Source organism: Salmo salar, chromosome 02 (assembly GCF_965601325.2).
Source record: "Salmo salar chromosome 02, fSalSal1, whole genome shotgun sequence".
Classification (NCBI taxonomy): domain Eukaryota; kingdom Metazoa; phylum Chordata; class Actinopteri; order Salmoniformes; family Salmonidae; genus Salmo; species Salmo salar.
The window spans coordinates 25,000,108-25,021,929 of NC_138292.1; the positions used below are offsets into that span (position 1 = coordinate 25,000,108).

Genomic DNA, 21,822 nt, shown 5'->3' on the forward strand with positions numbered 1-21,822 from the left:
CATTCATAGCACCACACGGACAGACAACCAGTCCTTAATTGTCTTTAACAAAACCAAAAACCAAAGATACAAAAGTTGTTTATTTATGATTCTAAATACATTTCATAATAATATTGTCACGGTCTGGTGAGAACCTCAACTCCATTTCTGCCAATTTCTATTACATATATTGAAAGCATTAACTGCACTCAGTGTACTCTGAACATTTCATGACTCTAGGACCAAGAAAATGTATTCAAAATGCTTCTGAACTTCAGTAATTGTATATTCGTTAACAGTAAAATATAGCCCTATTTTTTTTCCTTTCCTAACTTAAAACATTGTTTGGAAATTGCCAAAAATTGAGATGCGGTTATCAGACAGCGACAATATTAGTCTAATCACATGTTGGACTGTGTCACCTGATGCTCTCTATTCGTTGGGTATCACATATATACCAGAAGGAAATAGACTTGTGCTACAATATGTAGGTCTGGCTCCTTGGTATAGAGTAACCCCCTCGCTCACTCTCTGCCCCACAATTCACAGTATAGGAGAGTCTCTGAATCCAGTAGATACATACATGACAAGCCCAGGACTGTGTGTGTCTGTGCTGGTCCAAGCATGGCCCAGTGTGTCGGAGGCAGCTGGAGGAGGTCTGGAGAGGTCTAGCCGACGGTGACGTTGAAGCCACACTGGAACTTGTTCTTCTTTTGGTTAAGGAAGGCTCCCAGGGCCAAGGAGAGAGGTAGGGGCAGCAGCTTCTTCTCCAGGACCGCCCCCACCACCCAGTTACTGTCTACCGAACCTGGAGACAGGGATGGAGGGGAGGGACTGATCAGGAAATAATTCAGACCTGGGACAGCAGGTGGATGAACTCTGGCCAATCAATGACAAATGGATCAATTCACCCAATTAACCCTTGAGGTCTGAAAGAATGGCTGTGCTGTAGAGGGACAGAGTGGCTTACCTTTAAAGAGCAGGTTGGCTTTAGGGAGGTCCAGCTGGTACCCAAACAATACTGCGGTCTCCTGCGTCCGCATGCTGCCCTCAAACTCCACCCCCAGCTGCAGCTGAGTTGGTAGAAGGATAACAAGATGGTCTCACAAACAGACCTAGCACTGTGGTGCTACATAGCCTCAAGTATTTCAGTGGGCTAACAACTCCTTGTCAGAAAAGGTGTGGTCCATTAGCATGGTCACAGACTTTCCACTAAGCACTCAACTCATAGGAGAGGGATGGTACTGGGCCTATAGTTGTGGTCTAGAGATGGTAGGCTACCAGTGGATTCCCAACTATTTTGCACAGTGATCCACACTAAAGCTTGGGGAGTTTTGTAGTCTAGACTGGGGGCAAGGTAGAGGTGATAGGATAGCTTAGTTTGGGTACCTGGTCATTGGCTCTGTGGTAGTATGTTGCATGAGCACCAGCACCTCCTAGAGTCAATGTGGCAACATAATTATTGCCTGGAGGAAAAACAAGAAGAATATTAATCAGTGACCTGACCAGTAAAAAAACTCCTGGCTCTAACAGAAGGTGAGGTGGTGCGGGTCAGAGTGGGTCTCACCTGTGTATCTGCCCATTAGGGAGGTGACTGCTCCCTCCTCCCCAGGCCTCCGGTGGTAGACCAGCTCTCCTCCCAACGCCAGGGCTGGACTGATGGACTGGAGGTAGTGAGCCACGATAATACCTGAGGACAGCAACATCTTCATCATCATAGATGTTACAGTAGAGCACAAGAATAAAGGACTCGTGTCTGAATAATAACCAGCCTGTTCACTCTGTTTAGGCCATGTGATCAAAAGGCTGGGTAACAAGAACATTATTGCTGTAAGTGATGAAGCTTCCACACAAATGTGCTTGTAGGGGAGATGGGTCGTTTTGCAGCATCATGGACCACCAGTGAAGTCTGGTGAGAAAACAATCGTACCAGAGCCGAGGAGGACGTCTGGGTTGCCTAGGGTAACAGCAGAGGTGAAGTCATCACCACGATACTCCATGTCACACTGCCAGTTCACAAACTTGTGCTGCTGAGTCTGTTGAAATAACAAATTGGAAATGGACAGATTAATAAACAGTAAGTTTAATATACAAACTTCCTGATCTTGGTGTGGCGTTCCCCACTCTTCACAGTGACATACCTGGATGGCTATTTTAGAGCGCACAGTGCTGGTGAGCTGGTGGATAACCTGGGCGTTGAGACTACCGGTGTTGTCCATGTCTCCCACCATGACTGGGAAGGACTGGGAGGGGGGGGGGGGTGGTTAACACGTAAATCAACAATTTTATTAGAATATAATAATATTAGGGTAAAGTGGCTGAGAGATGATTTCCAGACCAGACAAGTGACTGTTTACCTCAGCAGGTCCTGTCTGTTGAGTGCCCACGTAGGTGGCACCAAACCGGTAGCCAGATTCAGCCAAGGTGCTGAGAGTGACCGTATGACTGACCTGTAGAACAGATACAGCAGACACCCAATAAAGTGGCAAACAATATAGTATTCTGATCCATATGAAATAGGACAATTATCACCTTGAGCTTTACAGCCTTGAGGGTTATATAGTATGCATTCTGTGCGAGCTATTATACAATGAAAAGGAACTAACGCTGACTTTAACTTACCGACTATGGCTGCATCTAGAATATATATTCCTCTAGCTCCATAACTGACCTGGAAGTGATTACTCAGGCCCTTGTTGACCACCAGTCGCACTCCTTCCATCTGGATGGGGAACACCTCTGAAATGACATTAGAACCAAATAGATAGTTAGAGGACACAACTTTGTATCTGTCCCATTATGGCATCTGTGAGAGAAAGGTCGCCGCCATTGAGGCCATCTCCATTTGCAAGTAGTGCATTTTCATCATCTTCTACTAACTCAGTTGGTAAACAAACTGAAAGGGTGCAATCTGCCACATGGAGTGAGTTGTTTGAACAGGTATAAAGGAAAGGCTGGTGATTTACTGCCACCTGCAGTTATTCAATGTTTGCTCACAAGTATAATTCATGGGCTGATCCCTCCTGATGACCTGGAAGGAATTATGTGAACCTTCCTTAACCCATAGCCCGACCCAGTTGATTTCAAAATGGTGAAAGTCATCAATAGTGCTGCCCTTGCTAAAACTGGCTTTTGGGCACTAGTTGTCCAAGTCTATGGTTAAAACAGAAACTATGTAATGCAAACAATTTTAACATTTAATACAATATAAAATATGTGACAGAAAACATTCTACGTCAGAGGAAAAACACACCTCTCAAATAAATAAGAGCATAAAATCTGCCATGTCATTGCCCAGCCTATTCGAACAAGAAAGATGCACCTGTACAACTCTGATGACGTACTGCATGACATGACTGTATGATCCTTACCTTTGCACTTGCGATGACACTCCTCATAGGTACCAGGGTTGGGGAGGGGGCTCCCCGTCTCACCTGCTGGCTGTCCGGGGACAGAGGGGGGAGGGACGGAGGGCATGGAGAACCCTGGGGGGACTGACACCAACCCAGGGGCACCCTGAACAACACCACTGCCTGGGGGAGGGGGGGAGCTGGCAGCCAACACACTGCCCATGCTGAAGCAGGATGAGAGAGAGACAAAGCGAGAGAAGGTGTGAGATACGTGATGTTGTGTAAATAGTTCTAGTGGCTAGCTGTCCAATTCTATGCATTAACTGGGACAAAGACTAACACAGCTAGGTCAAGGACAAAAGGGTATTTAAGCCAAACACTTAACGTTAGCAAATGCCCACCCATACCAACCACAATCCCCTTTCGTTGTGGCCTTAAGTAACCATCTGTCTTATGCAACCATACCAAACGTAAGATACTGTATCATACTTAATGGAGTGTCTCGGATTTACATACAGAATAATACGAAATGCTCTGAGACCTGGTCGACTTGACTGATGGTCACAGACTGAGCTAACGTTAGCTTGCTAATGTTGCTAGCGATAACAATTGCAGCACTGTACATGCTTCTGACAACAAAACTGTAACACCATCAGCTATCTGTAATAAAGACATCGGTTTTACAGTTGTCCCTTTCATGCAACTGTCCTTCAAATGTGTTAGCGAGCTACTCACGTTGACTCTTCGTGCGTGTCCGGCGGTAATTCTAGCTACACACCGGCAAAGTTCAACCACAACCTTCCGGTGCACGTTTAGGCCCGCCCTCCGTCCCCTATAACCCCATGGATTGGGTAGTGTACCTACAAACTCAACCACCATTGGCCAGCACATCCAACTACTAGGAAAATCCTAAATATTGCGTGTAGTGCTGGGTTCATGTCTTAGTCGGAACTCTGAAATGACTGATCTAGTTGAACACTTACTTCGCTGAACCACTGAGGTATGGGTTGAATGCAACACGTGTATAACTACAGCCAGTTAGCAAGTCCAACATTTACGAGTTTCCTACTTCCGACTAGCACCTGAATGCGACATTAATAGGCTTATTTTGCGCCTTCCAATCGGTTGCTTCATTCATTCCCATGAGGCAAGACATTCCCAGGGTAATCTTTCTATACAGTGCTCGTCTTCCTGTGATTATTTCTACATGTAGAATGTACAGTACCAGTCAAAAGTTTGAACACACCTACTGATTCCAGTTGTTGTTTCTACATTACAATAGTAGTGAAGACATAACAAATGAAATAACAAATATGGAATCATGTAGTAACCAAAAATGTTAAATCGAAATATATTTTAGATTCTTCAAATTAGCCACTCTTTGCCTTGACAGCTTTATACACACTTGGCATTCTCTTAAATAGCTTCACGAGGTAGTCACCTGGAATGCATTTCAGTTAACAGGTGTGCCTTAAAAGTTAATTTGTGGAATTTCTTTCCTTAAAGCATTTGAGCCAATCAGTTGTGTTGTGACAAGGTAGGGGTGGTATACAGAAGATAGCCCTATTTGGTAAAAGACCAAGTACATATTTGGTAAAAGACCAAGTACATATTAAGGCAGAACAGCTCAAATAAGCAAAGAAAAAAAGTCAATTTCTTCAAGTGCAGTCCCAAAAACCATCAAGCACTATGACGAAACTCTCGAGGACCGCCACAGGAAAGGATGACCCAGATTTACATCTGCTGCACAGGATAAATTCATTAGACTAACCAGCCTCAGAAATCGGCAATTAACTACACCTCAGATTGCAGCCCAAATAAATTAAGTTAAGTAAGAGACAACTGTTCAGAAGAGACTGCGTTAATCATGGACAAATTGTTGCAAAAAATATATATATATATTTTTTTTTTTTAAAAGGACACCAATAAGAAGAGACTTGCTTGGGCCAAGAGACACAAGCAATGGACATTAGACCAGTGGAAATCCGTCCTTTGGTCTGACAAGTCCAAATTGGAGATTTTCCAACCGCTGTGTCTTTGAGACGCAGAGTAGGTGAACGGTTGATCTCCGCATGTGTGGTTCCCACCGTGAAGCATGGAGGTGGTGTGATGGTGCTTGGCTGGTGACACGGATTTCAAATTCAAGGCACAGTTAACCAGCATAGCTACCACAGCAGTCTGCAGCAATATGCCATCACATCTGGTTTGTGCTTAGTGGGACTATCATTTGTTTTTCAACAGGACAATGACCCAACACACCTCCAGGCTGTGCAAGGGCTATTTGACCAAGGAGGAGAGTTATGGAGTGCTGCATCAGATAACCTGGCCTCCACAAAAAACCCAACCTCAACCCAATTGAAATGAGTTGGACCACAGAGTGAAGGAAAAGCAGCCAACAAGTGATCAGCATGTGGAAACTGCTTAAAGACTACCTCATTAAGCTGGTTGAGAGAATGCCAAGAGTGTACAAAGCAGTCAAGGCAAAGGGTGGCTACTTTGAAGAATTGAAAATATTTAGGGTCACTGACCCCACTTCACTGGTTGCTACATGATTCTGTGTGTGTTATTTCATAGTTGATGTCTATTCTACAATTTGGAAATAGTAAAAAAAAAAAAAAAAAAAGACTTCATAAAAAATCAAGAGAAACTCTTGAATGAGGTGTTTGACCGGTACTGTGTATTATGGTATCTTGAATGTTTTTCCGATTCATCATTAACACCACATCTGACCTAGCTAATTAAATGTATACATATAGCTAGTTTCATGACAGGCCTATGCCAAATAGGTTATGCATACTTCCCACAATGTTAGCTGACCACTGATAAAATGTGTAACTTGACAAACAACGTTCAGTGTGATGAACCAATACACACGAAAACTTAGTCACAGGGATGGAGAATCAGCAGGCCTTTATTTGATTCCTTCAAAGGTGCTGGCATTGACACAATTGGCACGAGAATAAACTGCTTAGCCATCCTCCTACCACTTTAGCGCAGCAGGTGACCTCTGCCAACACAAGACAACAGGAGCATTACTCAAACCAAATAAGTTGGATAAAAAAAGAAAAAGTCATCAAGTCTACCATAGTCGGCGCTGGAGTACCCCTGGCAAATGCTGCTTCTCTTGCCCATTTTATAGCCTCGTCCCAAAGCTATCGCTCTTTGTTGTGGGCGGCTGGTGTGCTGAGATAAAACGTTATTAATTGGTTAAACACAGACACTTGACAATGCTCAAATCATAAGTCCCATTTCAGTGCTCAAGTGCCTCAATTGAGGATAATTGACAATGGAATAAGTTAAATAAACTCCAGTATTTACAGGGATACTCCAGAGCCAGACGTGGGGAAACAGTGCTCAGTATTGTAGGCTGTTTAAATAATGCATGACAATGGTCCTTGTTCGGTTCTGCTGGTGCTAAACTCAATGCGGAGGCCAGCCATCTGCTACATCTCTAATGTTGAAGATTGTAGGATGTTAGGGTTGTCGCTATAAAACAAGATTGTATTTGGCAATATTGTATCCTTTTAAAAGTAGAACTGTACTTTGGCCAATGAGAGTACTGCTACAATCTTCCCTCAACACAACCATTCCTCTGTCAGATTACCCAATATAGCTGTACGAAAGAGGAAAAATACATTGCATAACAATTGTGAGAAAATATGACTGAAATGCTGTGATTCCTCAACGACAATTGCCAGTAGTGTAACAAATCACTTCTTGTGTTAGAGATTAGGGTCCCCCACCCTGTGTGACCATTCCTGCTCCCTGGCCTCTGGAAAGCTACGGATAGATCTAGGGCCAGGTTTTCATCCCTAAATCCTAATATTAACCACTAGGAGAGGGGATGCAAAATTGACCTTAGATCAGTTTCAACTACTCCACATATTAAAAACACTGAGGGGAATTCTGGGAAGCTGAGAAAACAAGCACTGACTTGAGGTGAGAGCTAAAGAACACATTACCAGAAGCTCTTTTTAGAATAGAACTTTCAAGCTACTTCCTGGAGCTCTGGTTCACAGACAGATCCTTTCAGATGTACAGTATGAACACTGTGGTTAGATTAAGGCACGCGAGTGAGTTCAGAAGAGTGCGAGCGATGAACAGAAGAGTCAGAGAGCGATAGAATAAGATGACTGGCTTCAGCAGGGGGGGTCAGTGTATCTAAATAAAATGTTTGCCCTGTTGATACAGGCTCTTCATGTCAGGTTCTATTGCCGTCATCTCCTTGTCTAAGGGATCTGTTGCCCAAAGAGTTACGGGTCTGTCTGGTGCCATAGCCCACTAAGGAGGCTGTAAAATATAAACAAACAAGTAAACTAATCAACACTCATCATTGGACTCATCCGTGTGGGTCTGCGATAAACTATTCATGGAGGTGCCTTTCATGCATGACTAAAGTCACAGCACGAACACTTAAAAACAAAGAAACTTTTAAAATGTAGTTCTATTCGTATTTCCACCGTATAGCACCATGATAGCTTTGCCCAGATAGCCGTTAAAGCAGAGGGGGTCCTTTTGGTTTTTTGAGTAAATCCATATTCCCTATGAACATGTTCAGCTTTGGTTTGGTTTCCTCGACAGTCATCCGCTCAGAAATAAGTCTATAGGAAGTGAACCTGACAAGCGAGGAGGGCCTTTTCAACAGGAAATGATGAAATGTGACTGTATAAGAAGCCATTACAGTGATACACTGACAATACAGAAAGACCCCAGACTTAGAAAATTATTGACAGTTGACAGGTTGGATACATATCATGTTTAAAAAAAACAGCTGTAAACTGTGCCAAAACAAACTGACCACTGCTGTAAACTTTGCCCCCTCAAAAAAAAGAAAAGAAAAGCATCCTGTAGATTTTTTAAAATATTCCGTCAGAAACTAAACTGAATGTCTGTGCGCAGCAGGGGATGGGTGTGATGAATGCCAGACGCCTCTTGTTCTCCTGGATAAAAAGAGATAAGGCCCCAGTTAGGAACCAATGTTATGAAATTGCTAAAGCAAAGCCTATTCAACAATCCCATCTACCGAGAATCTTTTATCAGGCTGAACATGAGTGAACCATTTCTCAGTTCAGGCCCTAATGCCCAAAATTATTTTGTTTTATGACCACTGACCAGCAAGGAGTCAACAGATGAAATACCTACCCAGTCTTTTCTAGGAGTAGTGGGAGACTCATCTCTGCATACATGGTCAAACCTTACCATTTATGCTGCGCTTAACTCGCCATCCTTGCCTCTGATCTCATCTTCTGCGTCTGGGTCGGCAGAGTGGAACTCCGCCACGTACAGACCCTTGTCGATGCTGCCAGGGATGGGCTTAATGTCAGTCACCAGCTGGTCCTCGATGGACTTCAGGTTGAAGCGGTCCTCAGAGGTGATCAGGTTGATGGCCAGACCCAGGTGACCAAACCGCCCTGGAAAAGGTGTTAAAAATAGGCAACAGGCTTATATTTGACAGCATTTACCCAGGAGAAAAGCAGATGGTAGCTGGAGAAGACCATGATGTTCCAGTAGGTCTGATTTGACAGCGTGATGAAAATGCAGTGGATGGTCTCACCTGATCTGCCGATGCGATGCAGGTACGTCTCAGCGTTCTTGGGGAAGTCAAAGTTGATCACTACGTTCACCGCTTGAATGTCAATTCCCCTGGTGAACAGATCTAAGCAGGGAGGCAAGAGAATTTAACAATCAGTCATAATTTAAAATAAAATCAAGCAATCATTCAACTCAAGAGTAAAATACGTTACCAGTGCAGACCAAGTTCCTGCAGAGTCCATTTCTGAAGTCATGGAACACACGGTTTCTATACTCCTGTTTCAAAGACAAAACCAGTGCAAGGGTTAGCAAAACATGGCTACACAGATCTACACACAGTCTAATGAGAAGGTATTCCATGCGGTCTACATCTGAAGTGCAAGTGGCTGGGCGGGCTGAACTGACCTGCATCATCTTGGCGTGGATGTAGAAGCAAGAGTAGCCCAGCTGGGTTATCTTCTTGGCCAGCAGCTCAACCCGCTGGGTGGAGTTACAGAAGATGATGGACTGGTTGATCTGGAGCTGTTGGAGAACAAGACACAATGAGACAACGTACTCATTATGAATGAATGGATGACCCAGATGAAGGAAACATGGCTTCCTGCTCTCCCATTAGTCAATATCTCTAGGACTGAAAGAGTTTGAGCTTTGACTGCGTATGTAAAGGACCAGTTACGGAAAACATGTTTCCAACCCACCTTGAGTTAGTATCTAGCAAAACATGAGGCAATATCTCTGGGACCTAAAGGTTCCTCATCAAACAGGTAGTGCATTCAAAGTATTCAGACCTCGTGAATTTTTTCACACTTAGATTACAGCCATATTCAAAAATGTATCAAAATTGACCCCCCCCCCTGATCAATCTACACCAATACCCCATGATGACAAAGCAAAAACACTTTTTTTTTTTTAATACATTTGCTAACATTTTGAAAAACCTCACATTTACATACAGTTGAAGTCGGAAGTTTACATACACTTAGGTTGGAGTCATTAACACTTAGGTTGGAGTCATTAAAACTCGCTTATCAACCACTCCACAAATGTCTTGTTAACAAACAATAGTTTTAGCAAGTCGATTAGGACACCTACTCCACAGAGGAACTCTGGAGCTCTGTCAGATTGATCATTGGGTTCTTGGTCACCTCCCTGACCAAGGCCCTTCACCCCCGATTGCTGTTTGGCCGGGTGGCCAGCTCTAGGAAGAGTCTACCATTTAAGAATGATGGAGGCCACTGTTCTTGGGGACCTTCAATGCTGTAGACATTTTTGGTACCGTTCCCCAGATCTATGTCTTGACACAATCCTGGCTCCAAGCGCAACGGACAATTCTAGACATGTGTGTTCCTTTCCAGTTCATGTCCAATCAATTTAATTTACAACAAGTGGACTCCTATCAAGTTTTTATACATCAAGGATGATCAATGGAAACAGGATTCACCTGAGCTCAATTCCGAGTCTTATATCAAAGGGTCTGAATACTTACGTAAGGTATCTGTTATTTTTAATACATTTGCAAAAATGTATAAAAACCCGTTTCCGCTTTGTCATTATGGGGGTAGTGCGTGTAGATTAATGAGGGAAAATATTTTATCCATTTTAGAATAAGGCTGTAAAGTAACAAAATGTGGCAAAAGTCAAGGGGTCTGAATACTTTCCAAATGCACTGCATGTAGCTCAACAAACTACCTCCACAGCTTTCGACACAGACTCACCCTGGAGAAGAGGGTGTTGAGGCAGTGGACTTTCTGCCTCTCAGTGACGTAGGCGTAGTACTGGGTGATGCCCTTCAGTGTCAGCTCATCCATCAGGTTGATCTCATAGGGCTTTGAAAGGTGCTTCGCCTGGAGAGGGGGAAAGGGGTAAACATATTGCAATTGAAAGTAAAGAATTCAGTCTTCAACTTTTAATTCAGACTCATTTTGCTCATTGAATCTCCATGCACATCTCCCCCTTGGTCTATCCAACCACCCCCTTGGTCTCCCCCTGTTCTCTCACCCTCTAGCCCCCAGTTATCAAGGCAAGTCCTCTCACCATGAACTTCTGCACACTGATGGGGAAGGTGGCAGAGTAGAGTAGGATCTGACGACCCTTAGCCAGGAAGCTAATAATGTCTTCGATCAGGACCACAAAGTCCTGAGACAGCAGCTTGTCTGCCTGGAGAGGGAGAGAGTCAGGACACATTTGTTGATGACCCAGTTGAGTGCAGCCTCAGCACATTAACTAAACTCAGCAAAAACAGATACATTCTCTCACTGTCTACTGTGTTTATTTTAAGCAAACTTAATATGTGTAAATATTTGTATGAACATAAGATTCAACAACTGAGACAAACTGAACAAGTTCCACTGACATGTGACTAACAGAAATGGAATAATGTGTCCCTGAAGGGAGGGGGTCAAAATCAAAAGTAACAGTCATTAACTGGTGTGCCCACCAGCTGCATTAAGTACAGCAGTGAATCTCCTCCTCATGGACTGTACCAGATTTGACAGTTCTTGCTGTGAGATGTTACCCCACTCTTCCACCAAGGCACCTGCAAGTTCCTGGACATTTCTTGGGGGGGGGGGGGGCCCTAGCCCTCACCCTCCGATCCAACAGGTCCCAGACAGGCTCAATGGGATTGACAGGCATCTCACAGTACGGATATTGCAATTGATTGCCCTGGCCACATCTGCAGTCCTCATGCCTCCTTGCAGCATGCCTAAGGCATATTCACGCAGATGAGCAGGAACCCTGGGCATCTTTCTTCTGCTGTTTCTCAGAGTCAGTAGAAAGGCCTCTTTAGTGTCCTAAGTTTTCATAACTGTGACCTTATTTGCCTACCGTCTGTGGTAAGGACCTTACCACAGGTGCATGTTCATTAATTGTGGTTTATGGTTCATTGAACACGCATGGGAAACAGTGTTTAAACCCTTTACAATGAAGATCTGAAGTTACTTGGAAGGAATTTCATGAATTATCTTTGAAAGACAAGGTCCTGAAAAAAGGGACGATTCTTTTTTTGCTGAGTTTATGTTTAAACAGAGCAGGTGGCAAACTGGGGATACTTTCACTTGGCTTATTAAACCAATACTATTCCTGTAGAGAGAGAAAAAAAAAAAGTGCAACTACAGTGTTCCACCCAAAAAATGTTTTCCCTCTTCCAGATTTCATAACATATGCCGCTTTAATAAAACAACCAGCAACGCTCACCTCATCCATCACCATCATCTGGACTTTATCCACTTTGGCCACGCCCTTCTTTATCAGGTCCAGGATCCTGCCTGGTGTGGCTATCACCACATGCACTGAGAGACAAGGGACGAGATAGAGAAAAGAACAAAAATAAACAGTAAGTACTAGGGATGTGCATCTTTCCCTTTTAAGACGATTTGTTACGCATCCAGACAAATTGTCTCCAATACGTTTTAGTTTGAAACGATTGTGTGATTTGGTTTGATTAGAGCAGGGGTGGGAAACTCCAGTCCTCAAGGGCCTGATTGGAGAAAAAGTGTAACACCATCCCTAGCAAACACAGCTGATTAATCAAATTGCATTCTAAATTGAAGATTAGGGGCCGGATTCACAAAACATTATGAAAAAAACTTAAGAAGTTTAAGGAAAAAACGAGTAAGTTCATAAGATGGTTCGTAAATGCAACTCCTCAAAATGTTCTTAGGAACTTTGTAAATATTTGGCATTGACATTAGTGATGTGTTTGAAACCAATAAATAAGCCTATGTGACAGGGATGATCGGATTTGGTTATTTTTCACACATTATAGCCTTGAGACTAGCTATATCAAAATCAAAAACGGATAACCAAGAAAAGAGATGAAGTCATGGAGGACATAGCAGCCAGGAAAAGGTTGCTGTTGGGGGAGACTTGATAACTGCGGGGTCACTGCAGAGACCAAAAATAAAGGATGGGCTTGAGTGGCCGAGTGTCTGTGCCGTCGGGGTATGGCAAGGGACAGTGGCGCTGTAAAGAAGGGAGCTGAGAGACCATTCATGTGGACCAGCTGGAGGAGAAGGTGTCGTCCATCAAAGATGGTGGTAGAGGGACTGCGCAACTGGTAAGTTAGCTAGTGCCCAAAGCAAACTGCCTGTTACTCAAGCCCAGAAGCTAGGATATGCATATAATTGGTAGCATTGGATAGAAAACACTGAAGATTATAAAAACTGTTCAAATAATGTCTGTGAGTATAACAGAACTGATATTGCAGGCGAAAACCGAGGAAAATCCATCCAGATTTTTTTTTTTGAGGTCACTGTCCTTTTTAACACTTGTCTATAGGATATACAAATAAAAAGCTCCCAGATTGCAGTTCCTATGGCTTCCACTAGATGTCAATAGTCTGACTGTAGTCTTGTGGCGCTCATGGTTGAGGGCGCGCACCTTGTTATTTATCTCCGGTATTGAACATACTACATGCCATCTTAAATTTGATCATTTATTTACATATTAGGGTACCCGAGGATTGATTAGAAATGTTGTTTGACTTGTTTGGATGAAGTTTATTGGTACATTTTGGGATTCCTTTGTATGCATGTTGAACTAGTGGAACAGGTGGATTACTGAATCAAACGCGCCAACTAAACTGACTTTTTTGGGATATAAAGAAGGACTTTATCGAACAAAACAACAATTTGTTGTGTAGCTGGGACCCTTGGGATTGCAAACAGGAAGATCTTCAAAGTTAAGCGATTTATTTTATCGCCATTTCTGACGCCTCTGCTGGTTTGGAAAATGTTAATGCTTTTGTAAAGCCTTTTTGAAATCTGACAACGCGGTTGGATTAACAAGAAGGTACATTTTTTAATTATGTATAGCACTTCTATGTTCATGAATGTTTAATATTACGATTTTGTAATTTGAATTTGCCGCGCTCGATTTTGATCCCGTAATCGGGATCCGTGTGCTAAGAGGTTATCCTGTTTAGGATAGGGGGCAGTATTGACACGGCTGGATAAAAAACGTACCCGATTTAATCTGGTTACCACTCCTACCCAGTAACTAGAATATGCATATACTTATTACATATGGATAGAAAACACCCTAAAGTTTCTAAAACTGGTTGAATGGTGTCTGTGAGTATAACCGAACTCATTTGGCAGGCAAAAACCTGACAAGGTTTCAGGCAGGAAGTGGCCTGTCTGACAAGGTGTCGTTCTTCTTGTCTCTGTTTATTGAAGAGTGAGGATCTTAGCTGTCCCGTGACACTTCCTACGGCTGCCATAGGGTCTCAGAAGGCGGCAAAAAGCTGAATCGTGGCTTTGCAGGCTCTGGCTGAAACAAAGTAGCGCGTTTGGGTAGTGGCTGGTTACAGTACTGTGAGACTCAGGTGCGTGCCCGCGTCGACCGAAAGCTTTGTTTACTTTCCTCAGTTTAGCTAAATGGACTTTCCCGGTCGGAATATTATCGCTTTTTTACGAGAAAAATGGCATAAAAATGGATTTTAAACAGCGGTTGACATGCCTCGAAGTACGGTAATGGAATATTTTGATTTTTGTTGTCACGAATTGCGCCATGCGCACGACCCTGATTTACCATTTCAGATAGTGTCTGGGACGCACGAACAAAACGCCGCTATTCGGATATAACGATGGATTATTTTGGACCAAACCAACATTTGTTATTGAAGTAGCAGTCCTGGGAGTGCATTCTGACGAAGACAACAAAAGGTAATCAAACTTTTATAATAGTAAATATGATTATGGTGAGTGCTAAACTTGCCGGGTGTCTAAATAGCTAGCCCGTGATGCCTGGGCTATGTACTTAGAATATTGCAAAATGTGCTTTCACCAAAAAGCTATTTTAAAATCGGACATATCGAGTGCATAGAGGAGGTCTGTATCTATAATTCTTAAAATAATTGTTATGCTTTTTGTGAACGTTTATCGTGAGTAATTTAGTAAAATGTTAGCGAATTCCTCCGGAAGTTTGCGGGGGGTATGCTAGTTCTGAACGTCACATGCTAATGTAAAAAGCTGGTTTTTGATATAAATATGAACTTGATTGAACAAAACATGCATGTATTGTATAACATAATGTCCTAGGGTTGTCATCTGATGAAGATCATCAAAGGTTAGTACTGCATTTAGCTGTCTTCTGGGTTTATGTGACATTATATGCTAGCTTGAAAAATGGGTGTCTGATTATTTCTGGCTTGGTACTCTGCTGACATAATCTAATGTTTTGCTTTCGTTGTAAAGCCTTTTTGAAATCGGACAGTGTGGTTAGATTAACGAGAGTCTTGTCTTTAAATAGCTGTAAAATAGTCATATGTTTGAGAAATTGAAGTAATAGGATTTTTAAGGTTTTGAAAATCGCGCCACAGGCTTCAAGTGGCTGTTACGTAGGTGGGACGAATTCGTCCCGCCTAGCCCATAGAGGTTATTAACCTTGAACTAGGCAAGTCAGTTAAAAAAAATCGTATTTCCAATGACTGCCTACCGGGAAGTGCCTTGTTCAGGGGCAGAACGACAGATTGACCATGTCAGCTCGGGGATTCGATCCAGCCAATGCTCTAACCACTAGGGTGTGTGTAAATGATGCTTGTAGGCATCTGATCTGAGCCGTAAGGAAAATCACCCACTAATGAATGTCATTTTTGCTGATTAAGTGTTAGAGGAACTAGTAATATATAAATATTTAACAAAAAATCTTGCTATGACATAGCCAATGAATATATAGCACAACTTTGGATTTGACCTGTCTCATAATCGGCCAGTTTAGACTCCTGAAACGTAACTCTGGACCTCGAAGTCAGTTCCACTGCATTTTTCCATTATTCCTTCTAAATCAGGGACTGATTTAGACCTGCGACACCAAGCGTGTGCGATTAATGATCAGGTCGAACAGAAAACCAGCAGGCTCTGGACCTCGTAGGGTAAGAGTTGAATACCCCTGGTTTAGACCGTTTGGAAGTTAAACGGACTCTGAGTGAGCTTATATTCTTCTCTCGCGTCGACCATGTAGTAGGGGTAGAAAAAGTGATTGCTGTCCTCGTTATGAAATTACCAACTTTTACCATATACACATCTAAAAATGACTACACAGATTGTTTTAAGCAAAACTACTGCCGATAGTGAACTTGAACAATCCAAATAAAATCGAATGTATGCCCTGATCAGCATGTAGCCAACCTACCTTTTCAAAAGTGCATTTCATAAAAATAACCTAGAAAATGTTATTGGTTGTCACTCAACTAATAAAGGCAAATATAGAGCAAGCCATTTTACAAACATTGGAATGCTGAAGGTGAGTCCCAGATATACCAGATCAGGAACAGACCTACCCATCGTTGGTCAGGACGCAGTTTGACTAGGCTACTGATATTGACTGGGGTTGTTGGGCATGCAAAATTAGTTCTAGATCAATGACTGTCAACATAATGAAATGCTTAGTTCAACACTGAAGAGGACACAGTTGCCATAAAATATTAGGTATTTTCAGAGGGTAGAATAATTTGAGCAAAAAAAAACAAAAAGACGTTTTCCGGCGATTCGTAACATTTGAATAGATTTTCTGACAATGCCTGCTACATTTGGATCGATTTGGGGTCCCGTGGATCAATGCACTCATGTCTTAAACATTTGAATCAGGGACCTATTGTTACAGCGGACCAAACAACTCATACACATACATACATACATACACACAAAAGTATGTGGATTTGGCCTTTTCAGCCACACCCGTTGCAGACCGGTGTATAAAAACAGCCATGCAATCTCCATAGAGAAACATTAACAGTAGAATGGCCTTACTAAAGAGCGCAGTGACTTTCAATGTGGCACCGTCATAGGATGCCATCTTTCCAACAAGTCAGTTCATCAAATTTCTGCCTCGCTAGAGCTGCCCTGGTCAACTGTTTGTGCTGTTATTGTGAAGCGGAAACCTCTAGGAACAATAATGGCTCAGCAACGAAGTAGTAGTGCTGAAGTTGCAACACTCATTGTGGAGTTCCAAACTACCTTGAAGCAACGTCAGCACAAGAACTGTTCATCGGGAGCTTCATAAAAGGGGTTTCCATGGCCGAGCAGCCGCTCACAAGCCTAAGATCACCATGCGCAATGCCAAGCGCCAGCTGGAGTGGTGTTATAAAGCTCGACGCCATTGGATTCTAGAGCAGTGGAAATGCATTCTCTGGAGTGATAAATCAAGCTTCACCATCTGGCAGTCCTAAGGACGAATCTGGGTTTGGCAGATACCAGGAGAATGCCAACTGCCCCAAGCGAGGACTAACTCCATATTAATGCCCATGATTTTGGAATGAGATGTTCGACAGGTAGATGTCCACATCCTTTAAGTCATGTAGTGTATCAAACATTTGAATCGGGGACTGATCATTACAGCCCTAGTAAGTACAGGCACATAATGAGGAGCTGCACAATGTGCTGTTGTGTAACACATGGGCAAGTCGCTTGATCGACAGCCAAACTGGATTTAAAATTAAAGTAACAAAGTTCAGTGTCACTCACACAAGCAAACAATATCCATAATGTCTGTAGAGCTATGATCAGCTGCAATTCTTTACACATGTTAAGAATTGTAGCTATGCCACTACACTACAGCCAGTCTATAACCCTTTCGACTGCCCGTCCCCCGTAGCTGAGTGGTAGTAGCAGTAGCAGTTACCAGTCTCGTCCAGACGCATGATGTCGTCCCTCAGGTTGGTGCCTCCCGTGGTGGCCATGACCTTGACCCCGCCCATGTGCTTGCTCACCTGGATGCTGATCTGGCTCACCTGCAGGGCCAACTCTCGTGTAGGAACCATCACCATGGCTGCAGAGAGGAGAGGAAGACATTTTAGGACAGAGCAGAGAAAAAGGGATTTGGGGAATGAGGGACAAATCAATTGGAATAAATAACCTATAACTGGAGACCATTAAAAAGCTCAATTTCACTGACAGGTAATGAGCTCAGGCACTGGCTTAACTGAATGTAATTTATCCAACTCACTAAACTCAAGTGGCCTTAACATATTATGAATCTGTGGCATGCTGTTCCCTTGTGGTCAAGCTCTATTAGAGCACACTGTGTGTGGGCGTTAGGTTTGTGACAGTGGGTCTGTCCATATGTCAGAGATTCCATGTCCCACCAGGCGTACTCAGCCGTAGTAATGCCCTCTCCATACACTGAATGTGTGCTTACTTGTGATTCAATCTAGTGAATTGTTCAAGCAACTACATAGGGGTATTCACCAGTGATTACGTCACAATACGCCAAATTAATCATAAAACATTAAGGGCAGATTTCATAGATGGACTTTGTACCAAAATTGATTAAAACAAGCAAATGAGATCACATGGATTGATGTCGAAAGGGCATTGAGTAGCAGCTGGTGCAGTTCTCACCCTGTATGTGGTCCTTCTTCAGGTCTATCCTCTCCAGGAGAGGAATGAGGTAGGCTCCACTTTTCCCAGTGCCGTTCTTAGCACGGGCCAAGATGTCCCTTCCTGACAGAGCAATGGGGATGCTCTCCTCCTGGGGACAGACAGACACAGGGTCGTGAGAGAGACCGTTCCATAAACATGAGCAAGCACTAACACACATTCAACAAAGTCCCAAAATAGTCATGGACAGAGCAGCAGAGGGAAGTCACCTGTACAGGAGACGGTTTCTCCCAGCCCATTTCAAAGATCCCCATCAATAGCTCCCGCTTCAGGCAGTAGTCCTCAAACTCATTCCCCTTGGTCGATGTCACATCCTGGGGAAAGAGTAGACAGTCAAGGTTGAATCTAGGGTCATTATTGATTGATGGACTTGCTTTGTTAAACTGTGAAAGTGTCACTAGGACTTACTGATGTTCTAAATCTGCAGTCTTTCTGTGGAAGCTGCAGGCACTTCTTCCAGTCATCGCCAAACCGGATGCCCCCACTGCCCTGGGGAATGTTACCTCCCTTCTGGTGGGCATCTGGTTGTGGGGCAGTTGCCAGGGATCCTGATGTTAGTCCAACTGGCTTGAGTGGTCCTCTAAACTGCCCATTGGGCTTGTTCAGTCCCATGATGGATGTTGGGTTCTCCGTTCTTGCTGTAGACATGGCTTAGAGAGCTTTTCCTTCAGTCTGCCAATTCCTTAGTCACTCACAGTGTAAAGGTAAACTCTTTTGTTCAATGTTTCCTTAGATCTTGTTTTTCCACTCGTGGAACTAACGTCCTTGTGTTATTTAGCTCAACAAAAAAAAAACTAAAACCTTGTTTTCAGGATTTCTAATTTAAAGAATTTATGTATACACTTATACGTACAGACCTCTTGAAAAGAAGAGTCTGGCATACGAAAATGGTATATTTACAAGACGCTCCCCAAAAAGGGAGAAATTAGCATTTATATGAATAAATTGATCATATATCCGCTCAAAAACAGACCTATGTGAACGTGTTTCAGAATTCAACACAGTTCAAACACCAAAAGTAAATTATCCTGAAGCAGGCTTATTCCTGGTGAAAATAGCTTTTTCTGAAGTTCTCTCTGTGTACAACAACCTGTTCAGTTTTTAATAATGTTTCTATGTTCAAAGATATTTTAAGCTTTTTTTCCTGGACTGAAGTGGTCGTACGTTTCTTTGTTAGAGTCTCAAGTGCTTTTAGTCTTTTACATTTAAACAGACCTGTACTGTCCTCTGATTCACATGGACTATTCCTATGTTTCTGAGTCTTTCAACTTGGTGTGTTTTTTGGTGAGGTAATTGTCTTTGCTATTGGCAACCTCAAAAAATTACTTATACAAAACACTGAGGGAAATAGTTCCAACCCTTTGTGTTGTTCACTTGGACAGTCACAATGAGTGTTCTGCTGTTGTGCTCTTTCAGTTGTTCTCTTCTTTTGCTGTGGTAGATGTGGAGCTGACACACTCAGTTGCATTTGCATTCAACTCCAGGTTACCTGCACAAAACCATCAATCAATACATCATAAGGACAAAAACACCAATGTTACATGTCTAAATTATTAATGAAACCAAATCTAAACTTTTAAACAAAAACAACCAATAACTAGGACTGTACTTTAAATGATAGAACATGTTAATTTCCAGATAGACTCGATTAGCTCACGTTAGCGATAAACTTCAGCATTTTAGTTATAACGTGTAACTAGCTAACTGGACAGATTAGGAAGGTGTTTAACTAGCTAGGTTACGTGGTAAAAATGTTCGATATAATAAGTGTAGTTAGCTAGTTGCCAAGTGCAGTGGTCTGGGGCAAAAGCAAAGCAGGAAAAATGTTTTAAGATTTAAAACCTAAGACGTTACGAGCACACGTTAGTTACACACAAGTTGTCTGTGATAAAACACTATATTAGCTAGCTAGGACTGAGTTCTACAAAATACTTCAGTTAATGTTAGTTCCGAGTTGGTGATGAGTGTATTCGTGAGACAATGAATAAATTGAGCAGCCAACATAGACCCACATTTGGTTTACGAGCAAACGTTAGATGGCTAACTAATGATTGGTTGTGTGACCACAGTAACGGTAGTCACACTTTACGTGGATAACTAACTAGCTACCTAGTGGCATTAAATGCCCGGTAAAGTAGATTAGCTAAGCTAACGTACCTAGCTAGAGATGTGAAGTTAACTAGTCAACTACCGTTAGCTAGCTGTGATAACGTGTTAATCGAAGTTTTGGGGCTGAGTTAGTTTGACTGACAACTTTGAGGCTAACAGTAACTTCACGACACAAGTCCGAGTTGAGGCTGACGATTTAGATACAGTCGACAGATTTCAGAAAGTAATAAAAATAAATAACTCGCTGGCACGTTTGCTTCGCAAACATTGCTGGTTAGCTAGCTAAGTTAGCTAACTATAATAAATAACGTTAAGCGTAGCCTGACTGGTCGACTCTCCTTCAAACATACTAGCCTAAGCAGTCGAGTAGCGCCCATGCACTATCAGCTACTTCAAACAAATACAACATGTTACCTTATTGTTCATCGGACGTCTTCTCTCGTTAACTTAATTAATGCAAATGTTCCAAGTATTATGATACTGTTTGTGTTTCGTGAAACCCACCGACTTGTCTCTCTTTTGTCTCTTCTTAAAAAAAAAAAAGACAATTCAACATGGCCGCGCGCTCGCCTTTAGCTTGTTGTCTCTTTCGCTTTCCTACTGGGTCGTCACTAGTTACCACAGCCACAAAGTCATAAACCCCGCCCATTTATACAATTTATCTTCTCAAAATGTAATTTTAACCTGATAACCGTATGCCTAACATTATAAAACTATTTCTTATGCATGTTTATGATATAACCAATGTTGACTTTGCGGCTGTGGTAACTAATGGAACCCTTCGTTCGTCTGGCTGCGCATGTACATTAACTATCCAAACCGGGGTGTCCTGTTTCGAACTCAAATTGGTTAGCGCTAACTGCTTCCAGTTTCGTGAAACCCACTGACTTGTCTGTCTTTTGACTCTTCTTTAAAAACAAAATGACAATTCAACATGGCCGCACGCTCGCCTTTAGCTAGATGTCTCTTTCGCTTTCCTACTGGGTCGTAACTAGTTGCCACAGCCACAAAGTCATAAGCCCCGCCCATTAATCTTCTTCAAATGTGATTTTAACCTGATAACCGTATGCCTAACCTTAAAAAGCATTTTTTTATTTTGTATTATTATTATTAATTTTTACGATATAACCAAGTTTGACTTTGTGGCTGTGGTAACTAATGGAACCCTTCGTTCGTCTAGCTGCGCAGGTACATTAACTATCCAATCAACGTGTCCTGTTTCGAACTGAAATTGATTAGTGCTATATAGGTTCCTTGGGACTTCCCTACCGTAAAACACTCGCTTCCCAGGCGAAACAGTTAGGTAGAGTTCGTGCACATATTATGACGAAATTTGGTGAACTTTTTGTTGGTTTTGGACTTCGGTGAGTTTTTTTTTGTTGGCTGTTTCTGGAGGAAAGCCGAAGTTCGGTGCCGATGTCTACGCCCCTTCGTCGGTGATTGGTCAACAGTAGGGATTCTTCAATATAGTC

The 21,822-nt window shown here is 42.6% G+C and overlaps 2 protein-coding genes across 5 annotated transcripts; both read right to left on the reverse strand.

Annotated features, from left to right (window-relative positions):
* Positions 1–62: 62 nt before the first annotated feature.
* LOC106577478 (mitochondrial import receptor subunit TOM40 homolog) lies at positions 63–4,214 on the reverse strand. 3 transcript variants are annotated; one of them, XM_014155494.3, is made up of 10 exons: positions 4,065–4,214; positions 3,351–3,553; positions 2,651–2,718; positions 2,337–2,429; positions 2,121–2,222; positions 1,910–2,015; positions 1,547–1,669; positions 1,369–1,445; positions 950–1,052; positions 63–787 (listed from the first exon to the last, which is right to left on the reverse strand). In XM_014155494.3, exons 2-10 carry the CDS (start codon positions 3,550–3,552, stop codon positions 648–650), a joined length of 1,014 nt encoding a protein of 337 aa, XP_014010969.1. In that variant the 5' UTR covers position 3,553; positions 4,065–4,214; the 3' UTR covers positions 63–647. The 3 variants fall into 3 exon arrangements, with proteins under 3 accessions (XP_014010969.1, XP_014010974.1, XP_014010982.1); XM_014155499.3 differs by lacking the exon at positions 4,065–4,214 and adding an exon at positions 3,871–4,049; XM_014155507.3 differs by lacking the exon at positions 4,065–4,214 and adding an exon at positions 3,846–3,864.
* Positions 4,215–6,222: 2,008 nt separating this feature from the next.
* On the reverse strand, positions 6,223–21,790 carry LOC106577487 (putative ATP-dependent RNA helicase ddx6). 2 transcript variants are annotated; one of them, XM_014155528.3, is made up of 13 exons: positions 21,620–21,790; positions 18,650–19,730; positions 18,451–18,555; positions 18,203–18,332; positions 17,484–17,630; positions 12,057–12,151; positions 10,896–11,018; positions 10,577–10,705; positions 9,267–9,383; positions 9,074–9,137; positions 8,884–8,985; positions 8,529–8,740; positions 6,223–8,269 (listed from the first exon to the last, which is right to left on the reverse strand). In XM_014155528.3, the coding sequence occupies exons 2-12, from the start codon at positions 18,887–18,889 to the stop codon at positions 8,532–8,534; spliced, it is 1,461 nt and encodes a 486-aa protein (XP_014011003.3). In that variant the 5' UTR covers positions 18,890–19,730; positions 21,620–21,790; the 3' UTR covers positions 6,223–8,269; positions 8,529–8,531. The 2 variants fall into 2 exon arrangements, with proteins under 2 accessions (XP_014011003.3, XP_014010994.3); XM_014155519.3 differs by lacking the exon at positions 21,620–21,790 and adding an exon at positions 20,765–21,323.
* Between the last annotated feature and the right edge of the window lie 32 nt (positions 21,791–21,822).

Excerpts from the sequence above, each read along its gene's own strand:
- LOC106577478 (XM_014155494.3), bottom strand. The coding sequence starts at position 3,552 with ATGGGCAGTGTGTTGGCTGCCAGCTCCCCCCCTCCCCCAGGCAGTGGT. Across the intron at positions 1,053-1,368 it reads ACCACAGAGCCAATGACCAG|CTGCAGCTGGGGGTGGAGTT; the intron begins GTACCCAAACTA and ends CTACCAACTCAG. Across the intron at positions 788-949 it reads AGCCAACCTGCTCTTTAAAG|GTTCGGTAGACAGTAACTGG; the intron begins GTAAGCCACTCT and ends CCCTGTCTCCAG.
- LOC106577487 (XM_014155528.3), bottom strand. The coding sequence starts at position 18,889 with ATGTCTACAGCAAGAACGGAGAACCCAACATCCATCATGGGACTGAAC. Across the intron at positions 12,152-17,483 it reads CATGCGTCTGGACGAGACTG|TGCATGTGGTGATAGCCACA; the intron begins GTAACTGCTACT and ends CTTGTCTCTCAG. Across the intron at positions 9,138-9,266 it reads TCCACGCCAAGATGATGCAG|GAGTATAGAAACCGTGTGTT; the intron begins GTCAGTTCAGCC and ends TCTTTGAAACAG.